This window comes from Doryrhamphus excisus, linkage group LG13, assembly GCF_037039965.1.
Source record: "Doryrhamphus excisus strain RoL-2023G ecotype Guam linkage group LG13, RoL_Dexc_Guam_v1.1, whole genome shotgun sequence".
NCBI classification, from domain to species: Eukaryota; Metazoa; Chordata; class Actinopteri; order Syngnathiformes; family Syngnathidae; genus Doryrhamphus; species Doryrhamphus excisus.
Genome location: NC_136369.1, coordinates 12,071,493 through 12,088,671, shown reverse-complemented (window position 1 = coordinate 12,088,671; position 17,179 = coordinate 12,071,493). Strand labels below are relative to the sequence as shown.

The following is a 17,179-nucleotide window of genomic DNA, read 5'->3' as shown; positions in this document are numbered from 1 at the left end:
CAGCTCCGCCTCTGTTTCTGTACATCTCTTCCTCCTTTGCTGTGCTCGTCTTCCATCCTTTCCCTTCCTGTCGCCTTGCCCCATGCAGGTACCACTCCCAGTTCCCAGTTCCATGTTTGCCTCCCTCCATTTCCCCTCCTCCTTCACTCAGCAGCAGCAGATGAGATTCTAGTTACTTTCCACAAGCCCCCCCCCCGCCCCCCAGCCACTTTCATCTCGTTCGCTCTCCCTCTCTTGCTCATTCCACACATTTATCATTCCTGCCCCTCAAGCTTTGTTCTGCCTTAATCAGCAGCTTAAGTGTTGCATTCTCTTCCAGACAATGCCATTCAGTGTGGGGCTGTGTAAATAGGTGTGTGTCCTGTGTGCCCATGCCAGCCTCAGTGCAGTCACTGAGATCAGCCAACACCCCCCCCCCCCATGCTCCTTACACACATACGCGCACACACACTGATAAAACATGCCCAACAAATCCTTCGTTATTGTTTTTTTTTTCCCCCTCATAAATTGCAGTTATTTGGCAAACTGTAAATAGAATCATAAACTTGGGTACTGTGGCTCCATCTTGATTATTGACCACCTGGCATGCTGTATTTAAGAACTCACCGCCCGCCTATACCCAGCTGGATGATGCTGCTATCAAGACTGGCATCACATGTAGCCACCATCTGTTTTTACCCCTCGTAGCATTTTACCTGCACTTGTGGAGACGTATTTAAAATGCACACACAGTGTTCGGTCGTGTGCACTTAATGCACGAACCCCAAATGACAGCGATGCAAGCTAGCATTCCCCAGTGCTATGTGCCCACCTCAGATGGCCGTTTTGGGCTTGTTAATCTATCGCCTGGCAACAGAAACAGCCTATCAACAAACGCCACGCCCATCCCCACATGCTCATAGAGAGGGGCTGATTTGGATCTTTGAGGGGGAAAAAAATGCACGCACACACACACACACACATATATAAAACTCCCCACAAATCCTAGCCTGTCATTGCTCTCCATTGTTTGGCTGCGGTTGCTTTCTCCCGGTGTGACTGCCAGCAGATGGCTAGTACTGAGCTGTCAGAGTCGGCCCCGGCCCCACACACACGAACACACACAGCGGAGAGAGACAACACAAAGAGTGTCTTATTGCACACACAACATATGCGCGGTGTCCACTGAATACCGCTATTGGCTCTTTAAGCGTTTATATGATACCATGCGGCATGCTCCTCTATATATGCAGGCTGGGGAGCCACTAAGCTACAGGTGCCCATCACGACCTCTCTCTCTGTAATGACTGTGTAATCTCATAAAAGGACCACCTCACCTCATTAGCATGTGTAAAGGTCTTTGTATTTGTGCATATGTGTGTGTCCGTGTGCAGGTTAACTGCTCCGGATCTTGCCTGCCTTCCCTTTCTATCTTTTGCATCTTTGTGTTAATATTTCAAAGTGTGAAGAAGCAGGTGTCAGACCTAATGGAGTGTAAAAGCAGCTGCTGCAACCCAGTGTCACCCAGGGTCACGCAAAGGTGAGAGGTCACGGTCAGGGTGAGGAGTCTTCTGTAGCTACACGACATTCCTCCGCTCGCTAATCATAGCTCTGATGAATGACTGCGAAGTGGCAGCTGGTAGACAGAAGGCTGCAGCTAAATGTGTGTGTCGCTGTCAAAGGATGATACAAGGGGGAGTGAACACAGGGAAAAGGGGAGGGAAAATGGAGAGAGGGGGTCTTTGTGTTGCAGCTAATCACACAAGCTGGTGGAGTGAGTGTTGACTGTGCCAGGTTGTTATCCTGATGGAGGTCTACATCAGAGCGGAGGCTTAAAATGCAACTCTGCACAAAGGTGCACCTTCGCACAATTTACTGCTGCTAATGATAGGTTGTGTGTGTGCTCTCTCAGCTGCCCCCCCTGGACACACTTTACCCACCCAGCAGAAAACAGCCCTTTGTTGCACTCACCCTCTATATATATTTATGTACCTCTCTCTATCATTACCTCTCTCCCTCTGGAGGATCCTGTTGTTTTGCTGTGCTCTGCTCAATATATTACACACTGTATACATTTTCTCCGGCCTGACAATAGATGTATGAACAAAGCTGTATTTTTTTGGCTGACACCAACCTTTTACATTGCTTAAATCATGCTGTAATGCTTATAAAAAGACGATCTTTCAATACAGAAAACAGCACCCGTATGAACAAAAGTAATGGGACACGTACAAATGAATATCCTGTGTCATGGACATGCCCCTACATACATATATGTACATATATGCCCATCACTTCACGGGAAATAGCTTTACAAACAGCAGGATTTGCTACATATCTTAAAATAAAGCTTGGACTTTAAACTACATTAAGCTACGACGGTATTTTTAGCACTGTAGCTCACAGCTAGTACACTAGCGTTGTGTCTTCCACTCGCTCCTTAATGTAATGTTGTTTTATTTAATGTTTGGCAAGTCCAAAAAGTGAATAAAACACTCAATAGGCTTCTTAGAGCCACACGCTGTCAACAGGCGTGGATGAACACAGATCATTATCATTAAAGAACACCTATTATGCTTGTTTGCGATAACCTGCATGGAACTTTCTCGAACTTCCAGATTCTTTCTGCTGTGTTTTTGTAGACCTCCTGTGAAAAAAATATGTAATAATAATGCACCTTTATTTTTTAACGCAGCTCGTCTTAGCCTTAAATAAATACACATTCTCTACACACACAAATCACACTTCTGTGACCGTCCTTCAAAACAAGAGCACCATTTGCCCCATGTCTGCATAAACAAAACACGAGTGTCATAAAAATGTCTTAAAAGTGTCATAAAAATATGCAGTTGGAATTGCATGGGTGGCTACATCTTCCTGAATCACAAGCACAGGCATGACAGCTTGTTGAACATTTAGTAGCAATGACATCCCATAAAGGTTAGCTACTTTGTTACCAATAAATAATAAATAAATGCTTTACAATTTGAAACAAGTGTATTTTTATAAAATGTTGTATTGTTTTATATCATCATATCAAGATGCAGCCAAAAATATTGTCATATATGCTAAAGTCCATATCGCCCAACCCTAAAAGTTATTCACATTTGTTCATCATTTGTTGTACAGGTTTGCACTAAATACTGAATGGTCTTGTTTAAAAAAATAAAATAATTCAAAATGCATTCATTGTATTTGTCAAATTTGGTAGATTTTTACATGATTGCTCATAGCGTTTTATTAAACAACGCTTAAGGAAATGTAAAGACTGCGACTTGACTTGAGTCGACATGTTCTGTCTTCACCTGAGACTTGAGTGGTTGCAAGGTTTGACTCGAGACTTGGGATTAAAGACTTTAGGCTTACTTGAGACTTGCATTTATCATTTTATGTCATTTGGGAGCCACTTTCTAACACCAAGGTTCTTAGTGGTGCGGCCACTGAGAATAATAAACAATAATATGCTGGAATCTGGTTTTGACTCTACGAGTATGCAACAAAAAAAAAACGACTTACTACCTATTGTGTACCTAGTGTGTTGGTGTGTGTGCGTGTACGTTGTTAGTCCTCAGCTGAAAAGCAGCCTCTCTAATAGTCAGCTTGTTTTTGACGACGAGGCCAATCGATAGCACTTACCCTTTTCCTGTTAGACTCTCTAATAGACCTGGGAGAGAGGCGCTGCAGCCCAGCAGTTGTCACTAGCAGTGTGTGCGTGTGTGTGTGTAGTGTGTGTGTGTGTGTGTGGATACCTGTCCTTGGGTATTGGGTCAGAGGCTGGCTTCGATTTACAGCATGAGCTCAAGGACATAAACGGGCGCTTCCATCTGATGTATTGATAGGCATCTGTATATAGTCATGCATGGATTCAGTTTCCTATACTCTCCAATGGTGTTTAGAGCCTCGGGATCCGCGGGGAGGAGCTGGATGAAGTAGCCGGGGAGAGGGAAGTCTGGGCAGCTGCCCCCGCGACCCGACCTTGAGTAAGCAGTAACGGAGGGATGGATGGATAAACACACATACACTTATTTGCAAGAAGATGCTAACATAAATACAGTGTAGTTGGAAGCACAATGACCAGAGACCCACCAGAGAAGCTTGGCTGCAGACAGCACATCTTTTACTGCAAATCAACAATGTTGAACACTTGAACAAGCTTTTTGTCAGTTTGCAAACATTAGTTAGTTCCAGCAAAACATATAAAACAGCACTAGGCGACAGTATCACTCCTCAGTATTACTTACCTGCTCAGGTACATTTAAATAGTTTTGCCTAATTTTAGTTTGATTATATAACTTTTCTTAAGGTTGTAAGGGGGAAAAATTTAAATTTATTTGAATTTAGAGGTTTCGCTCTTTGTCCATGTGTCAAGCTTGTCCTGCTCTGGCCAAAAGTGATCAATTCATTCATCTTGTGCTGCTTTTCCTCTAAGCTCCACCTTGTGATCGTGAAGGTCACACTGACTGACCTCCACTATCTTGTGATATTTTAATGATTGGCACTTAACCACACTGCAAGATACATCTGCATCTCATTAGAATGTGTTTGCCAAGATTTCATGTGAGGCTGCAGCTTTGGCGTTTGAAGTCAAGTACATTTTAGGTGAAGTGTGGTGTTACTCTCCATGGATAGCTGATAAGACAAAATATCCTAATCGTTTAGCTAATAAATAGTTTGTACTAATAGAAAGCATACAGCATCATTGTGCTCTCCTGATGTCCATCCATAAACATTTATCTGCATTCATTATATCTGTCTATTTGTCCCTGACAGACCCCGGTCTGACCTCTGGCGTCCTCGTGGCCAATGTATCTGTTGGTATAGGTGTGTGGTGAATGTATGTGTGTGTCCAGCATATAGTGGTGGACTGTAATCTAAGCCCTTGGCTAGACCAGGACTACTGCAGTGTTCATCCAGGCAGAAAAAGCAACATTGGAGCCGCAGGGCTGATGGAGAGAGGATGGAGGGATAGAGGGATGGAGGGACAGCTGAATGGAAGCGAAAGAGAAAGGACAAAGAGTAGCAAAGCTCTTTTCAGTCTATCTGTGTGGAAGAGAGATGTCAGTGTGTGTCAGTTCGCTCCAGTGAGTAGCCTTTAGCTGGAGAAACAGATCTTTCACGTCCTCTGGCTCACACGTTCTTGCTTTCCTTGCCTCCCACACAATCGCTTCTCCCCTTTGCCGTATCTTCTGGTCTTTGCTCTTCTGCCTGGGTTGAGGCGAGCAGAAACACTTTGCAGCTCAGGGGAAAAAAAGAGAGGACCGAGCAGTGAACCAGTCATGTCGTAAAAAGGCACGCGGCGTACACTGCAGCGCTCGCGGTCACACTACGGGTAAGCGAGATCGCCCGATGGTGTGCAGTGAGGCCTGGAGGGCGCAGCGTGCTGGGAGCCTCCCTCAGCTTTGTGAGGAAGGGTAGTGCACAACTTCTGTGAACACAGAAGAGATCAAATCTTTACATCCCCTGGAAATGTCAAGCACGTTTGATGAAATGTCAGTAGATCCGCACGCAGACACACCGGCACATGTACACAACATCATGGCGGCATGTAGGGCATTCGCATCTTATGGGTGAGTCCACTTCGGCTTTCCAAATCCTGAAGGGAAAGTCACATATCCCTCTGGAGGAATTTATCCCCAGTGATGTTTCAATGGTAATTCATGACATTTTTACATGTGCAAACATCTGTTTTGCTACCCTCGAATACATAATTATGTAAGGTAAAATTATTCACCCACTAGTGCCAGCTTAACTCTAAGCTATGTTATGATCAGTACTCTATATCGCTGCATAATTAAAATGATTACATACAAGTTCCGTTCCTCGAATTTTTTTTTTTGATGCAAGTCTGAACTTTGACCTTAGTCATATCTAAATTAACTAAGTCACTCACACTGTACACAGGACACATAAAGAACGTAAAATATAGTAATAAAATGTGCCTCGTGACAATTCAACTGTAATCTTTTGTCATGTACGTACATTGTCAGGCACCAAGAGACACTTTGCCTTGCCATTGATCCTTTCTGGCACCCTTGCTGAGTAACTTATTGACTTCTTCAAGTGTATTTCCTGTTTAAATCTTGACTGTGTTTGTGAGCAGTTTCACCACACCAACTGTAACACACACACAAACACACACTCGTGTCCGTACTTGTCAATTAATCCAGTAGTTGTCGAGAGGCAGATGCTGCTCGGCACTCTGCTATCGATCAGCAGATATGTGAAGAAAGAGCTTGTCCCCGGAGACGACAAGGCAGGATGTGCTTACGTCGTGTTGGATCAAGTCAGTACTATTTACAGTGTCAGTGTGGACATGTCTAAACACCCGTATTCCAGTGTTATTTACAGAGGGCCCAAGATAGAACGATCTCTTCAAGGTACACATGCATTTTCTAATGAGATCCAATAGAGATATAAAGATGCGTGACTTTTGTCAGGACAGAACTGTGCAGTTTTTTGTGTGTTTGTTTCTTTCAGCTTTTTCCTGATCCACTGTTAGACTGTTTGCACATGAGTTGATATATGGATTAGATTAGGATAGGTCAGTGGAGGTTATGGCACACTGTATGTGCAGGCCTGCAGGTTCACCAGTGCTTATCGTCACTCGAGCAGTAATACTGTCTGCTCCATGGAGGGCTGAAAGCTGCCCTGAGACTCCCTCATGTGGTTCTGCATGTTCCATTAGCAGCAAAGTCATCCTTACCGCTTAGAGGAGATATTTCTCAACAGTGTAATTAACCTCAATTAGCACTACCTCGGTTGATTTTTCTCATTTCACCTCCTGACTCTTGTGCTCTCTGCTCCACTGTGGCGCTGTACTCTCATTACCATGAGTGTGCACTTATATCAACACGCACTTCAGAATGACGCCAGAAAGGATGACCCTCTTTAACCGATGCTCCCTATTGTAGTTTGTGCCTGCAGGACCCTCATGTTGTGCAACATGACGCATCGTAAATAACCAGCATGTTGGCCAGAAATGAGTCGTATGAGAGCAACGGTAGCAACAGCCCAATGCATAGCATCAGGTCTTGGCATCCCCATCCTTATTTTATGTGTTGAATGTTGCTCCCCACCATCTGTTTTAGTGGATGAGGGAAACTGCTATCGCTCAGGGATTTAACAATAAAGATTCATTTTTATGCCTGTGCATAAGAGAGGATACCTCAGGAGAAAGCTTAAAAGTCGGAAAGATGGATGCCCAATATTTTTAATGAGTGGAATACTATACATATTTTTGTAACATACAGTCATTTTCCCACTGAATGTGAAACCATTTGCATAGTACTTGTAATATATTACAACAATGAATATAGAATAATATAATATATTGAGTCACACAAGTGACCCCATACCCATACAGTACGGGTAATGTAGTGAGTATAGCATATCAAGAAAAACTCATTTTAGTAAATATTTCATCATTTATCATACACACACACCACCACCATTAAAGTCAAGCCACATATATCTGTAATGTTACTATGAGAACATAATCCTTCTGTTGAATAACCTTTATAGTGTTCATGCAGTACAATAAAAATAGGATAATATTTGGTCGGATGCATCGTGGTTGGCTAGGCCAACTTTTGCTACATTGGATCTCATTAATATGTCCAAGTGGTAGTTGCTTCCAACCTCAAGTGATATCAACTTAAAAGCCAGTGCCATATGCTGGTTAATGTAAACCCCGATGCTCATGCACACGCACACAACAAAAAAACACACACATTATTCCTTACAGCTCCTCATGAGAGGTTGTTAGCAATATGCCTGTTCATACAGTATATGTTTACCAGTATGCACAGTGGGGTTGCAGCCAAATGTTGGTCTTCAGGGCCTTCCCCTGCTCCGTCGCTCTGTGTTTGCATCTCCATCTGGGCATTATGTTTATTTCATAAGCCCAGGGTGTCTCTTTGTCTTAGGACGCTCAATACCTACCTACCTTACCTGTCTCTCCGCTGCTCATCAATGGAAGGAGCTTCTTTAGAAGTCCCTCTTCTCTGACAGCCACCTTCTGCTTTTCCCTCTGCTGCTCATGTTCACATTAATTCCCACCTCAAGGCTCCTCCATGGTTCCTCTTCCACTCAGCTGTGGACTGGAGCAGAGAACATCCAAACAGACTGGAGCTGTCAGAGCTGCTATTTATTTCTTTGATTGTGTCTGCTTTTTCCGGCTTTCTTTAACTTCACATATGAGGGAAGAAATATCTTGTTTTTATAACTAAGATACGAGTACTGTGGCAGCATCTCAAATGGTTGAGGTAATGGTGGACGGGATGATAATATAATGGTTCAACAATTACTCATATAAGATGATGCCAAATGCTCCAATAATAGAAGATACCATGTGGTTTGATGCTAATTAAAAAAATTCATTCATTTTCTACCGCTTTTTTCCTCATGAGGTTCGCGGATGGTGCTGGAGCCTATCTCAGCTGTCTTCGGGCAAGAGGCGGGGTACACCCCGGACTGGTCGCCAGCCAATCACAGGGCACATATAGACAAACAACCATTCATGCCGCCTATTAAAAACATTAATTACACAATTTATTTTCAATGTGTAGTTAAATGTAATACAGATAAATGATTTCATTGTTAAATTCATGTGTATAACCCCTTGTATGAACCCCTTGCCTTCATTTTGCACTGATTATTACTTTGATTATTTTCAGGTGTGGTCAAAGTTAAGTCTTCCTATTTTTCAGACCTGCACTGTGACAGAGAGGCTGACAAGAGCTGGCGAGGAGGCCGACTTGAAGATCTCTCAACCTGCAGGAGAACACACTCCTCCTCGCACCATCACCTGTGAGCCAGAGATAGTTCAGCGACTCGACCGCCCATGTTCCAGTGAGTTATACCACACATCAATTCCCTGTATTTCCACAGTGTTTCTAAAAACAAGTGATATTGAACATCCTAAAACTGTTCCCAGTTTCATTGTGCTTTTGCAACTTAAAACTGGTTTACTTGATTGGTGGTTCAAGTTTGGTTTTAGCTTTGCTCCTTCTCTGTAACACCAATGGAATTTGCAGTACTGTTCACAGGAAGCTAGGGGATGAGGATTTCATACTGAGGTTGATGTGTGCATGTGTGAGTGTGCCCTGAGGGATGCCATCACTACACTGGCTTTAGGAGCTCAGTGCGTTTATGTGGAAAGTGCTGCTGTCTCCTCTTATTAGTGTACATACAGTACACTTACCTTTTCACCACTCACTTTTCTTTCTCGGCTATTTTTATCATTTATTTTGCTATGTATGTTACGTTTTATTAACTCCAACTGCTTCTTTTAGTTGATCTATTTCTTAAGGCGCTCTGTTTATCACTTCCCTATCTGGCTCTCTACATCAACGCTTGCTACTCGGGCTTCCTCCCTGCTTTTCTCTTGGGCTATTTTCTGTTTAGCCGTGAGGGCCCCTCGGTCGTTTACAGAAAGTCATCTCTAAACCACAAGTTGCTCCACAACACTTCCAGACAAAGGCCACAGACACGCACAGTGGACTGGAGGGCCGAACATGAGTCCTGGTGGTCTCATGGGGCATGAGAGCTCCGTTTTCATGCGTTATTTAAACGCTCTCCATCATGCATGTTGCATTGCGGTTTTATGTTGACATGACACATCCCATTTTGTCTACTATGGTGAAAAAACATATGCAGAGGATGGGGCCATGTGTCTGCTGAACACCACTACGCGGCCACAACATTAAGTACACCTTATCAGTCTAAAAATAATCATTGCTCATTTTTAGCAATATATTTAACATTGTTGTTATAGTTTGCAGTAACTGAAGTGCATTGTATGTACTTACAGCTGCTTCTAATATTTTGGTTACCTTATTTAGGGTGAGAATGTCCTCACAGTAGGATACGGTGCAGTTTAACACAATCACAACAAATATTATGCTGTAAACATACTTAAATGATTGTTATTTTCCGTGTATGTTTATTGCTGCGTGTTATTGGCGTGTGTTTCTCTCCGCGTTGCTCATACCACTGATGTAATTATAATTATGAGAAGAAGCTTTGAGTGTATTGTGATGACAACAGCACAGCTGGACTTGGCAGTTTCCTCTCTGGCTGCTGTCCAGTTCAATACAATAGCAATTACCCACTGTGGGAGACTGTGGTGCTGGCTTATATTTGCTTGTAGAGAGAAGGAGAACTTGCTTTGCACACACTCTACTGAGGAAATGTCCCTGTTTGAAGGACAGTTGGCTGCAGTTTGATAGAAGGATGCTCACCAGACTAACAACGGGAGACCAGTGACAGCCGGTGGGGGTATGTAGAGGAACGCCACTGCTTGTACCACCCGCCCCTCCATTCCTTCTCTTTTATTCTCTTGTGTACCCCCACAGCAGAGGGTGGGAGGGACCTCCCTAAGACACAGTCAATCTTGTCACAGCTCCCACAAAGCCAATAAAATGTGTGCTCAGTGCAGAGCTGAGGTATGTGTTAAGCTCAATAGTCAACCCAAGTCACAGTAGTAGCAAGAACCCCTAAATACTCGGTTTGATTTATCATTTCATTTCAAAGTCATGATTCAGTTCAGTTTTCCAATGATCTACGATATCGTCATCTACGGTGGTGGCATGTTGTCCAGTAAACAAAAGAAGGCCACCTCAACAAGAGGCATCCAAACTTTCTTCCACCGAGAACCACATGGTGACATTTGTAAGGATACGGTAAAAAAATAAATAATGATCAATCATGATTAATTAATTTGAAAACTGTGATTAATTTGATTAAATATTGCCTGTATTTATTTGGATAAAACAGTCAATTTGACAATCTATGAGGCTTATAAAAATTAATGCATTCATTTTTGATGCTGCTTAATCCTCATATGGTTCGCAGGGTTATGCTGGAGCCTATCCCAGCTGACTATGTGCAAGAGGCGGGATACCCCCTGGACTGGTCGCTAGCCAATCACAGGGCACATATAGACAAACAACCATTCATACTCACATTCATACCCATGGGCAATTTGGAGTTGTCAATCAATCTAACAAGCATATTTTTGGAATGTGGGAAGAAGTCGGAGTATTTGGGGAAAACCCACGCATGCATGGGGAGAACATGATGACTTAATTTAGGGTAACATCAACCTCACATTGGATGATGGTCAAATAATTTCTTACGTATAGTAGCCAACCGTTTTCTACCATTTTTCTGTGTGGGTCTAACATTTCTCTCCCTTTTACCTGATGTGGGCCAATAAGAAAATGACCCTTGGGTTGTACTTGGGACATCCCCGACACGCCGACAGTGTGTACAGTTGAGTTTGCCCTGGTGCACCTGGGAACAGAAAACTGTAATCTTGCTTAATAACAATTGACATCATACTAGTGTAGCCCACTGATGAATTCAAAGAGGAACCCAACCCAATAAATAAAAGACAGCAATTGAACAGCTCCTGCATTTTGTTTCTTCTTTCTTCATGATTGTGTCTTACAAGACAAAGACAAGCCTTTCACAAACTGTACTTCGGAAGAAAAAAAGTATTCCTAAATTAGGTGCTTGTACTGCATTGCTGACAGATTGCAGACAAAACTCAACACCCATTTAAATCACATTTTGTTATTTTTTTAAATACACTGAAACCCCAAAGCATTTTGGAGCATTCCTCTCAGCAGTTCCACAATGTCTTTTCTTCTGGGGGTGCTCTGGAGAGGCCACAGGCGCCTGTTTTTGTGTTTTTGCAGCCATCGTTTTAGACTAATTCAGTAATGATCACAGGGTTTTTGAGAATCAGAGGTCTGTTCTGCAGAGTGGCGCCAGTCCTGGCAGGCATAACGGGGGGAGAATTAGTCAGGAGACAGTGGGTTTGGCACCGTGCCACAGTTATTAGCCACTCACAGGGTGGGCACGGGGTTACGGCCTCACTCAATCGTTCACTCTGTGTGTGTTTAAAGTGTTTGTTTGTCTGCATGTGAGTCAGCCGCCTCTGGTCACACTGACCTCATTGTGCAGTCGCTCCTGCTTGATTTGTCCACTCTCCAACACATTCCTCTCTCCAACAGGCTGAGAAACACCCCTTCTCACTCACTCTCGCTCCTCTTTCCTCCGGATGGATTTGATTTAGTGACTGTGGTTTTCCATCCACAGCCTAGGAGACGGCAGGAGCAGATTTAGGGAGAGACCTATAGATTCACAGCCAACAGAGCGCGTCATTACTTGGCTAGAGCTCATCAGCAGATACATCAGCAGGACGGAGCGCTAATAGATGTGAGCCGCCACCATTCAGGGAGTAATGAACCTCTCATCATTTCATCCCCTTAATTATTTCCTCTTCATGGCCTGCATAAATTGCATCAAACAATGACAGCCAATGAATAAGCTGGAATTTGGCTGCAATGATTATATATACACGGGATTAGGGGAATATATCTTTAGGCTGTGCCACACAATACAGGGTCATGACCTGGCGTAAATCAATGAGGTCAGGTTCCAGGAGAAAATGTGAGCTGACCACTTAGTAAAGACCACAAGACTCTAACCTTTGACCTTTGCACAAGGAAACAGGTGTTCATGCAGGATTAGGCCTGTCTGCCTGCACATTGAATGCTGACTGCAAACTGGCTTGTGGTTTCTCCTGTCTTCTGTTATTTACAGCCACTCTGGACTCAGGCCCACAGAGATGGAAGGCACAGATCCATAATAGTGTCCAAAAATATTGAAGTAGTAGACATTTAGTATTGATGACCTCCCTCAAGTAGAAAAGAGGGCTATTGGGCTTTATTCGCTGTTTTTTTGTTAGTTTGCAGAATGAAAAACAACACGACACAATCAATGTATATAATGCTTGATGTTATAGCAGTGCAAATCCAGATAAAAATCCTATGTGAGTCACTTCGTCGCAGGGATGTGATTTGTGTTATTGAGTATGTTTGGTTGTGTGGTGTTTTAATGACTTTGTGTTTTTTTTAAAAACCTTTCACACTGCCAGCAATTTCTTACCAGTTGCTTTAGCAGTTTTCATCCTTTGGAAGTAGTATCAGAGCTGATACTGATTAGATTAAATGCAGAATTAAAAACCTTTTATGATCTAGTCAAAAATCAGTAGTCAACTAAAGATCGCATGATTCATTTATATGCTTGTTGTTTTGTCCTCCATTGTGTTCTACCTCCATTTTGTTGCTTTTCTCCAAACCCCCCAATGTCAATTATGCTTTCCACTCTTCCTCTCCTTTTTCTCCATCCCTTCTTCTCTTTCTCCCCCCTCTGTCAGGCGGTTAGGCTGTGGCTAAGTGCTTTTTGCTGTCTCGCTGCAGGTGGCACTGTAATAAAGCCTGTCAGGAGGAGGCAGGGGTTGTACTGTCATATGCTCTTGTTAATTCCCTCCAAACACCTCCCTCCCATCCTCCCCGACCAACACCAGAAGCACTACACTCTCATCCTCAGCTTTCATTTTCTCTCATTTGGCTGCTTTTTCTTCTCCACCTTCAACCCCAAATGGTGCTTCACACGCCTGTCCTCATCCTTATTTAGCTTCCTCGAGAGCTGCAATAAGAGTCTCCCCTTTCACTGCATGGCGGCCTTAAGTCCTTTTCATTTTCTGCAGGCACCCGTGCAAATAAAATCCAGCTGCATTTACTAAAACATCTTGCAAGATGCATGCATCACCTACACAGGAGGCCCGTATTGTCTTCTGAAGTGTGTGCCTGTGTGTGTTTGTGTTTGTGTGTGTGTGCGTGCAGCCTCTAATGAAGCACCTAATTTGTAGCAGCCACATGATGGCAACACTGAGCCCCTTCTGTAGCGAAACCACTGTCCACTGTTTGATTGTTCCTAGACACACATGCATACGCATGCACACGCACACGCATGCACACACATGCACACACAGAGAGCAAGAGCCCTACCTACTTTGAGTTAGCCCGGCACTGTGTAAGGTGACATTGTGCCCTTAATAATTTAGTTGTGGCCATGTTAATGGCTGACAGAGAACATGGCCTTTCTACTCTGCTGGTAGATCACTATAGTTTATTCATTTTCACTTTCTTACCAGATTTTTATTGAATTAGGGTAAACTATAACATGCCGCAACTGTATAGAAGCAGAATTAAAGGATCAACTGAGGCCATGTTCACACATTTGGCTCTCTCTGGTGTCAAAATATTAGGTGTTTTATAACTATTTCTGTCCACAGAAGACACATTCACAGGCTGTCATGCCCATGCCAAAGTAATGGGGTCGCTGCAGCCATGGACTGTTACGGCAATCAGAAGTGTCGCTGATGCCATTTCCATAGATGGCAAAATACAGTAACAAACATGGCAATTCACAGGAGAGGATACCTGTGGACTGCTTGCGAAGTCGTATTTGTCTGAAAAATTGATGTATGAAATGTATGAAACATATGTTCCTTATTGATATGTAGCAGATGTTGATTGTCACCATCCTGTGAAATGTAGTTCATCGGCTATGATGCTATAATTGGTGAAATAATTCTGTGTGTTTGGCATATATAAAAGGGAAGCTTTCAATGTGTGTGCAAAGCAAAATCAAGTCAGTCGCAGTCAATGTCCTTGCCACGCCAGCATTCTCACACCATTCTTCCAAAATAACGACATAATTATGTCCCATCACCTCGAGGTCCGATCGGGTCTTGTCCCAAATCGTTGTTGTTGGCGGGAGGGGTTGTAGCATGCTCCATTGATAAATGTAAAGTGAAAATAGGCGTTATGTTTATTCTGAAACACACAAAAAGTCACATCAGTTAAACCACCAGTGGACATAGCCTAAGCCGTTACTGTGATTTGAATGTATGTTAAAGGGGTCTTGTGCCAAATAGGAAATTAAGATGTTTGGCCCTCAGTGCTGCACTCATCCAGGCTTTAGGACATGTGTTTATCAGTGCATCACTTCATAATACAACACTGCATTGCATCTTAGACTTTGGGGATTGTGTTGAGTAAGTCTGTTTATTTCTATCGTGCAATGTGATGGTTTTCATTAACACGTACAGGTTTTTTAGTGTGCTCATACATGAGCAATCAGGCCAAGCCCGACCCACCTCTTCCCATCGTGCAGGAGATGTATACTGCACTCACACTTGTCAAACAAATCAGACTTTCTAGGAGTCTAGCTCTGCACCCTAATACTGCTTATTTATCCAAATAAAAAATAAATACATTTTCTTAATGGTATGTGTGGAAACAAATAGTACTCTGTTTTAGACCTTGTCTACTTTGCTCTCCACTCTTCTGTCATCATTCTCCACAAAAAAAACTGTTGAGCAGACACTGAAAATGGATGTATGTCGTTCTGCCTAACCACAGCCAAACACTATTATTGCTTAGACTGCGGCACTGGTGAAGTGTGCATGTGTATGTGTGTGTGTGTGTGTGTGTGTGTGTGTATCTGATGTGGGTGAAGAATAATATGACCCCAACACTAATCCAATCACATCCACTAAGCAAATTATGGCTCCATTTCACCCTGCTTCTCGCTCTTCATTTCCCTCTCTCTCAGCTCAGGCATGGAGGGTGTTTCATGTGGTCTACGTGGTTTCCAGCTTATGCAGGCTCTGTGTGTTTTTCTAGGCTTTGCCTCACTACCCCCCCCCCCCCCCCCCTTCCTCCTGCATGATAAAATCAGTATGAGTGAGTTTGGGGCGGTAGGAGCTCGGCATTGCAATCTGGCCAGGCTCAGGCAGGCTCAGGGGGGATTGGAAATGACGTGTCATGGGTGTGATGCCCCCTAGTTAGGACTCCTCAGCAGCCCCTCTGGCTCCAGGCTGACTGGTTGGAGTCCAGTATGGTGTGGCGAAGCGGCGCTCCATCTATCCCATAAAATCCCATCCCCTTCCCTCTACTTGTGTCTGTCACTTCAAAGAGATCCTCATTTGTGCATTCCTTATTTTTTCTCCTTACCTTCGCTGTTGTCAGCGCTTCCATTTTGCAGCATTTCTTCCGACCCTGCTGGATGTTTCTTGCATCCTGCCCTCACACACAAACACATGCACAGGCCTTGAATACGAGGTCACGATTGAGGCGTGCTGTTAATTAGCCGACAGTGGTTGTTATAGCAATATGATGATAAGGTGTAATTAATTAGGTGGCGTGTGCACAGCAGGGGAGCAAAAGAGGCGGGCTGAGGGAGAGAAATGGTGGCGATCAGGCCTCCTTTTATCCGCAGAGCTCACACGACTTCCCCTAATGAGAAAAAATGAGACGCTCCCCAGCTGGGCAGGCAGCATTTAGGCTTTTTACATGGTCTCTGTGCCTCTTCTCCGGTTGTCGTTCTGTCACTGCCTTGTTTCCGTTTCATCTGCCTATCACATCCTAGCTCTTGCTGGTGGGGTGCCGGTGTAAAGTCACTAGCCATATATTACACATTTCTTTCATGAGCGTGGAGTCTTTGGGGCAAATACATCCATATGATGCTGACAGCTGTAGAATATCAATTGGAATATTTTTATTACATTTTTTACTGCTTTTTCTCATTAAGGGTTGCCACAGTGAGTCAATGACATGAGTGATTCGGCTTAGCTTTTAACTCGGACATCTTTCCTGTCATAACTCTCCCATTTATCTGAGCTTGAGACCCGGCAATGGATGGGTGGCACCACAAGATCCTTTTTTTTTTCCTCATGGACTCATGGAATCTTGTTTTAATTGCAGATTCTCTGCTTCTGTGCTATACTTTCTTTGTTCAGCAGATTTGAAGAAAGGGAAAGGCATAATGTGCATAAATACCCAGCTCTATTGATCCTCTCAGCCACTCCTCGGGATCGCTCTAAACACCTCTGTGTGTCAGAAGCTTGAACATGGCGCCATGTGGGAATACAGCTGGGAATCTTAACTGTTGTTAACCTTTGTACTCTTAACCACATCATGCATATTTAAGCGTGCCACTTGAATAACATTGGAATGAACTACTACCGTGTAGTAAAAGCACCGTGAAACCTGATGCAGGAGCTGTAACTTTTACAAGCCGTCATTTTGGCATTAAAATGTATGCATGTGATGCTCTGGTTGCTGTTGTTTGACTTCATTCAAGAGGGTAACTTTGTTGTTTATGTTTTGGGGGAATTAGACAAAAAACGCTTTTATCATAACCACAAATGTATAGATGAGCTGAGCATGCAAAAAAATACAAAACGCTCAGTTTTGGGCAGAACTAATGTGGCACCCAAGGCAAGATTTTATATCAAGTCGAGTCGAAATAAGTGTGTCCCAATTGTTAGCTAGCTCAT

General features: G+C 43.4%; 1 protein-coding gene across 3 annotated transcripts in view; it reads left to right on the top strand.

Moving 5' to 3' along the window:
* gse1b (Gse1 coiled-coil protein b) overlaps positions 1-17,179 on the top strand; it is a 137,109-nt gene that overhangs the window by 30,940 nt on the left and 88,990 nt on the right. For all 3 annotated transcript variants that reach the window (XM_058088499.2, XM_058088497.2, XM_058088498.2), the window contains exon 2: positions 8,688-8,829. In XM_058088499.2, the coding sequence (XP_057944482.2) occupies positions 8,688-8,829 (142 nt within the window). The remainder of the gene's footprint in view (positions 1-8,687; positions 8,830-17,179) is intronic.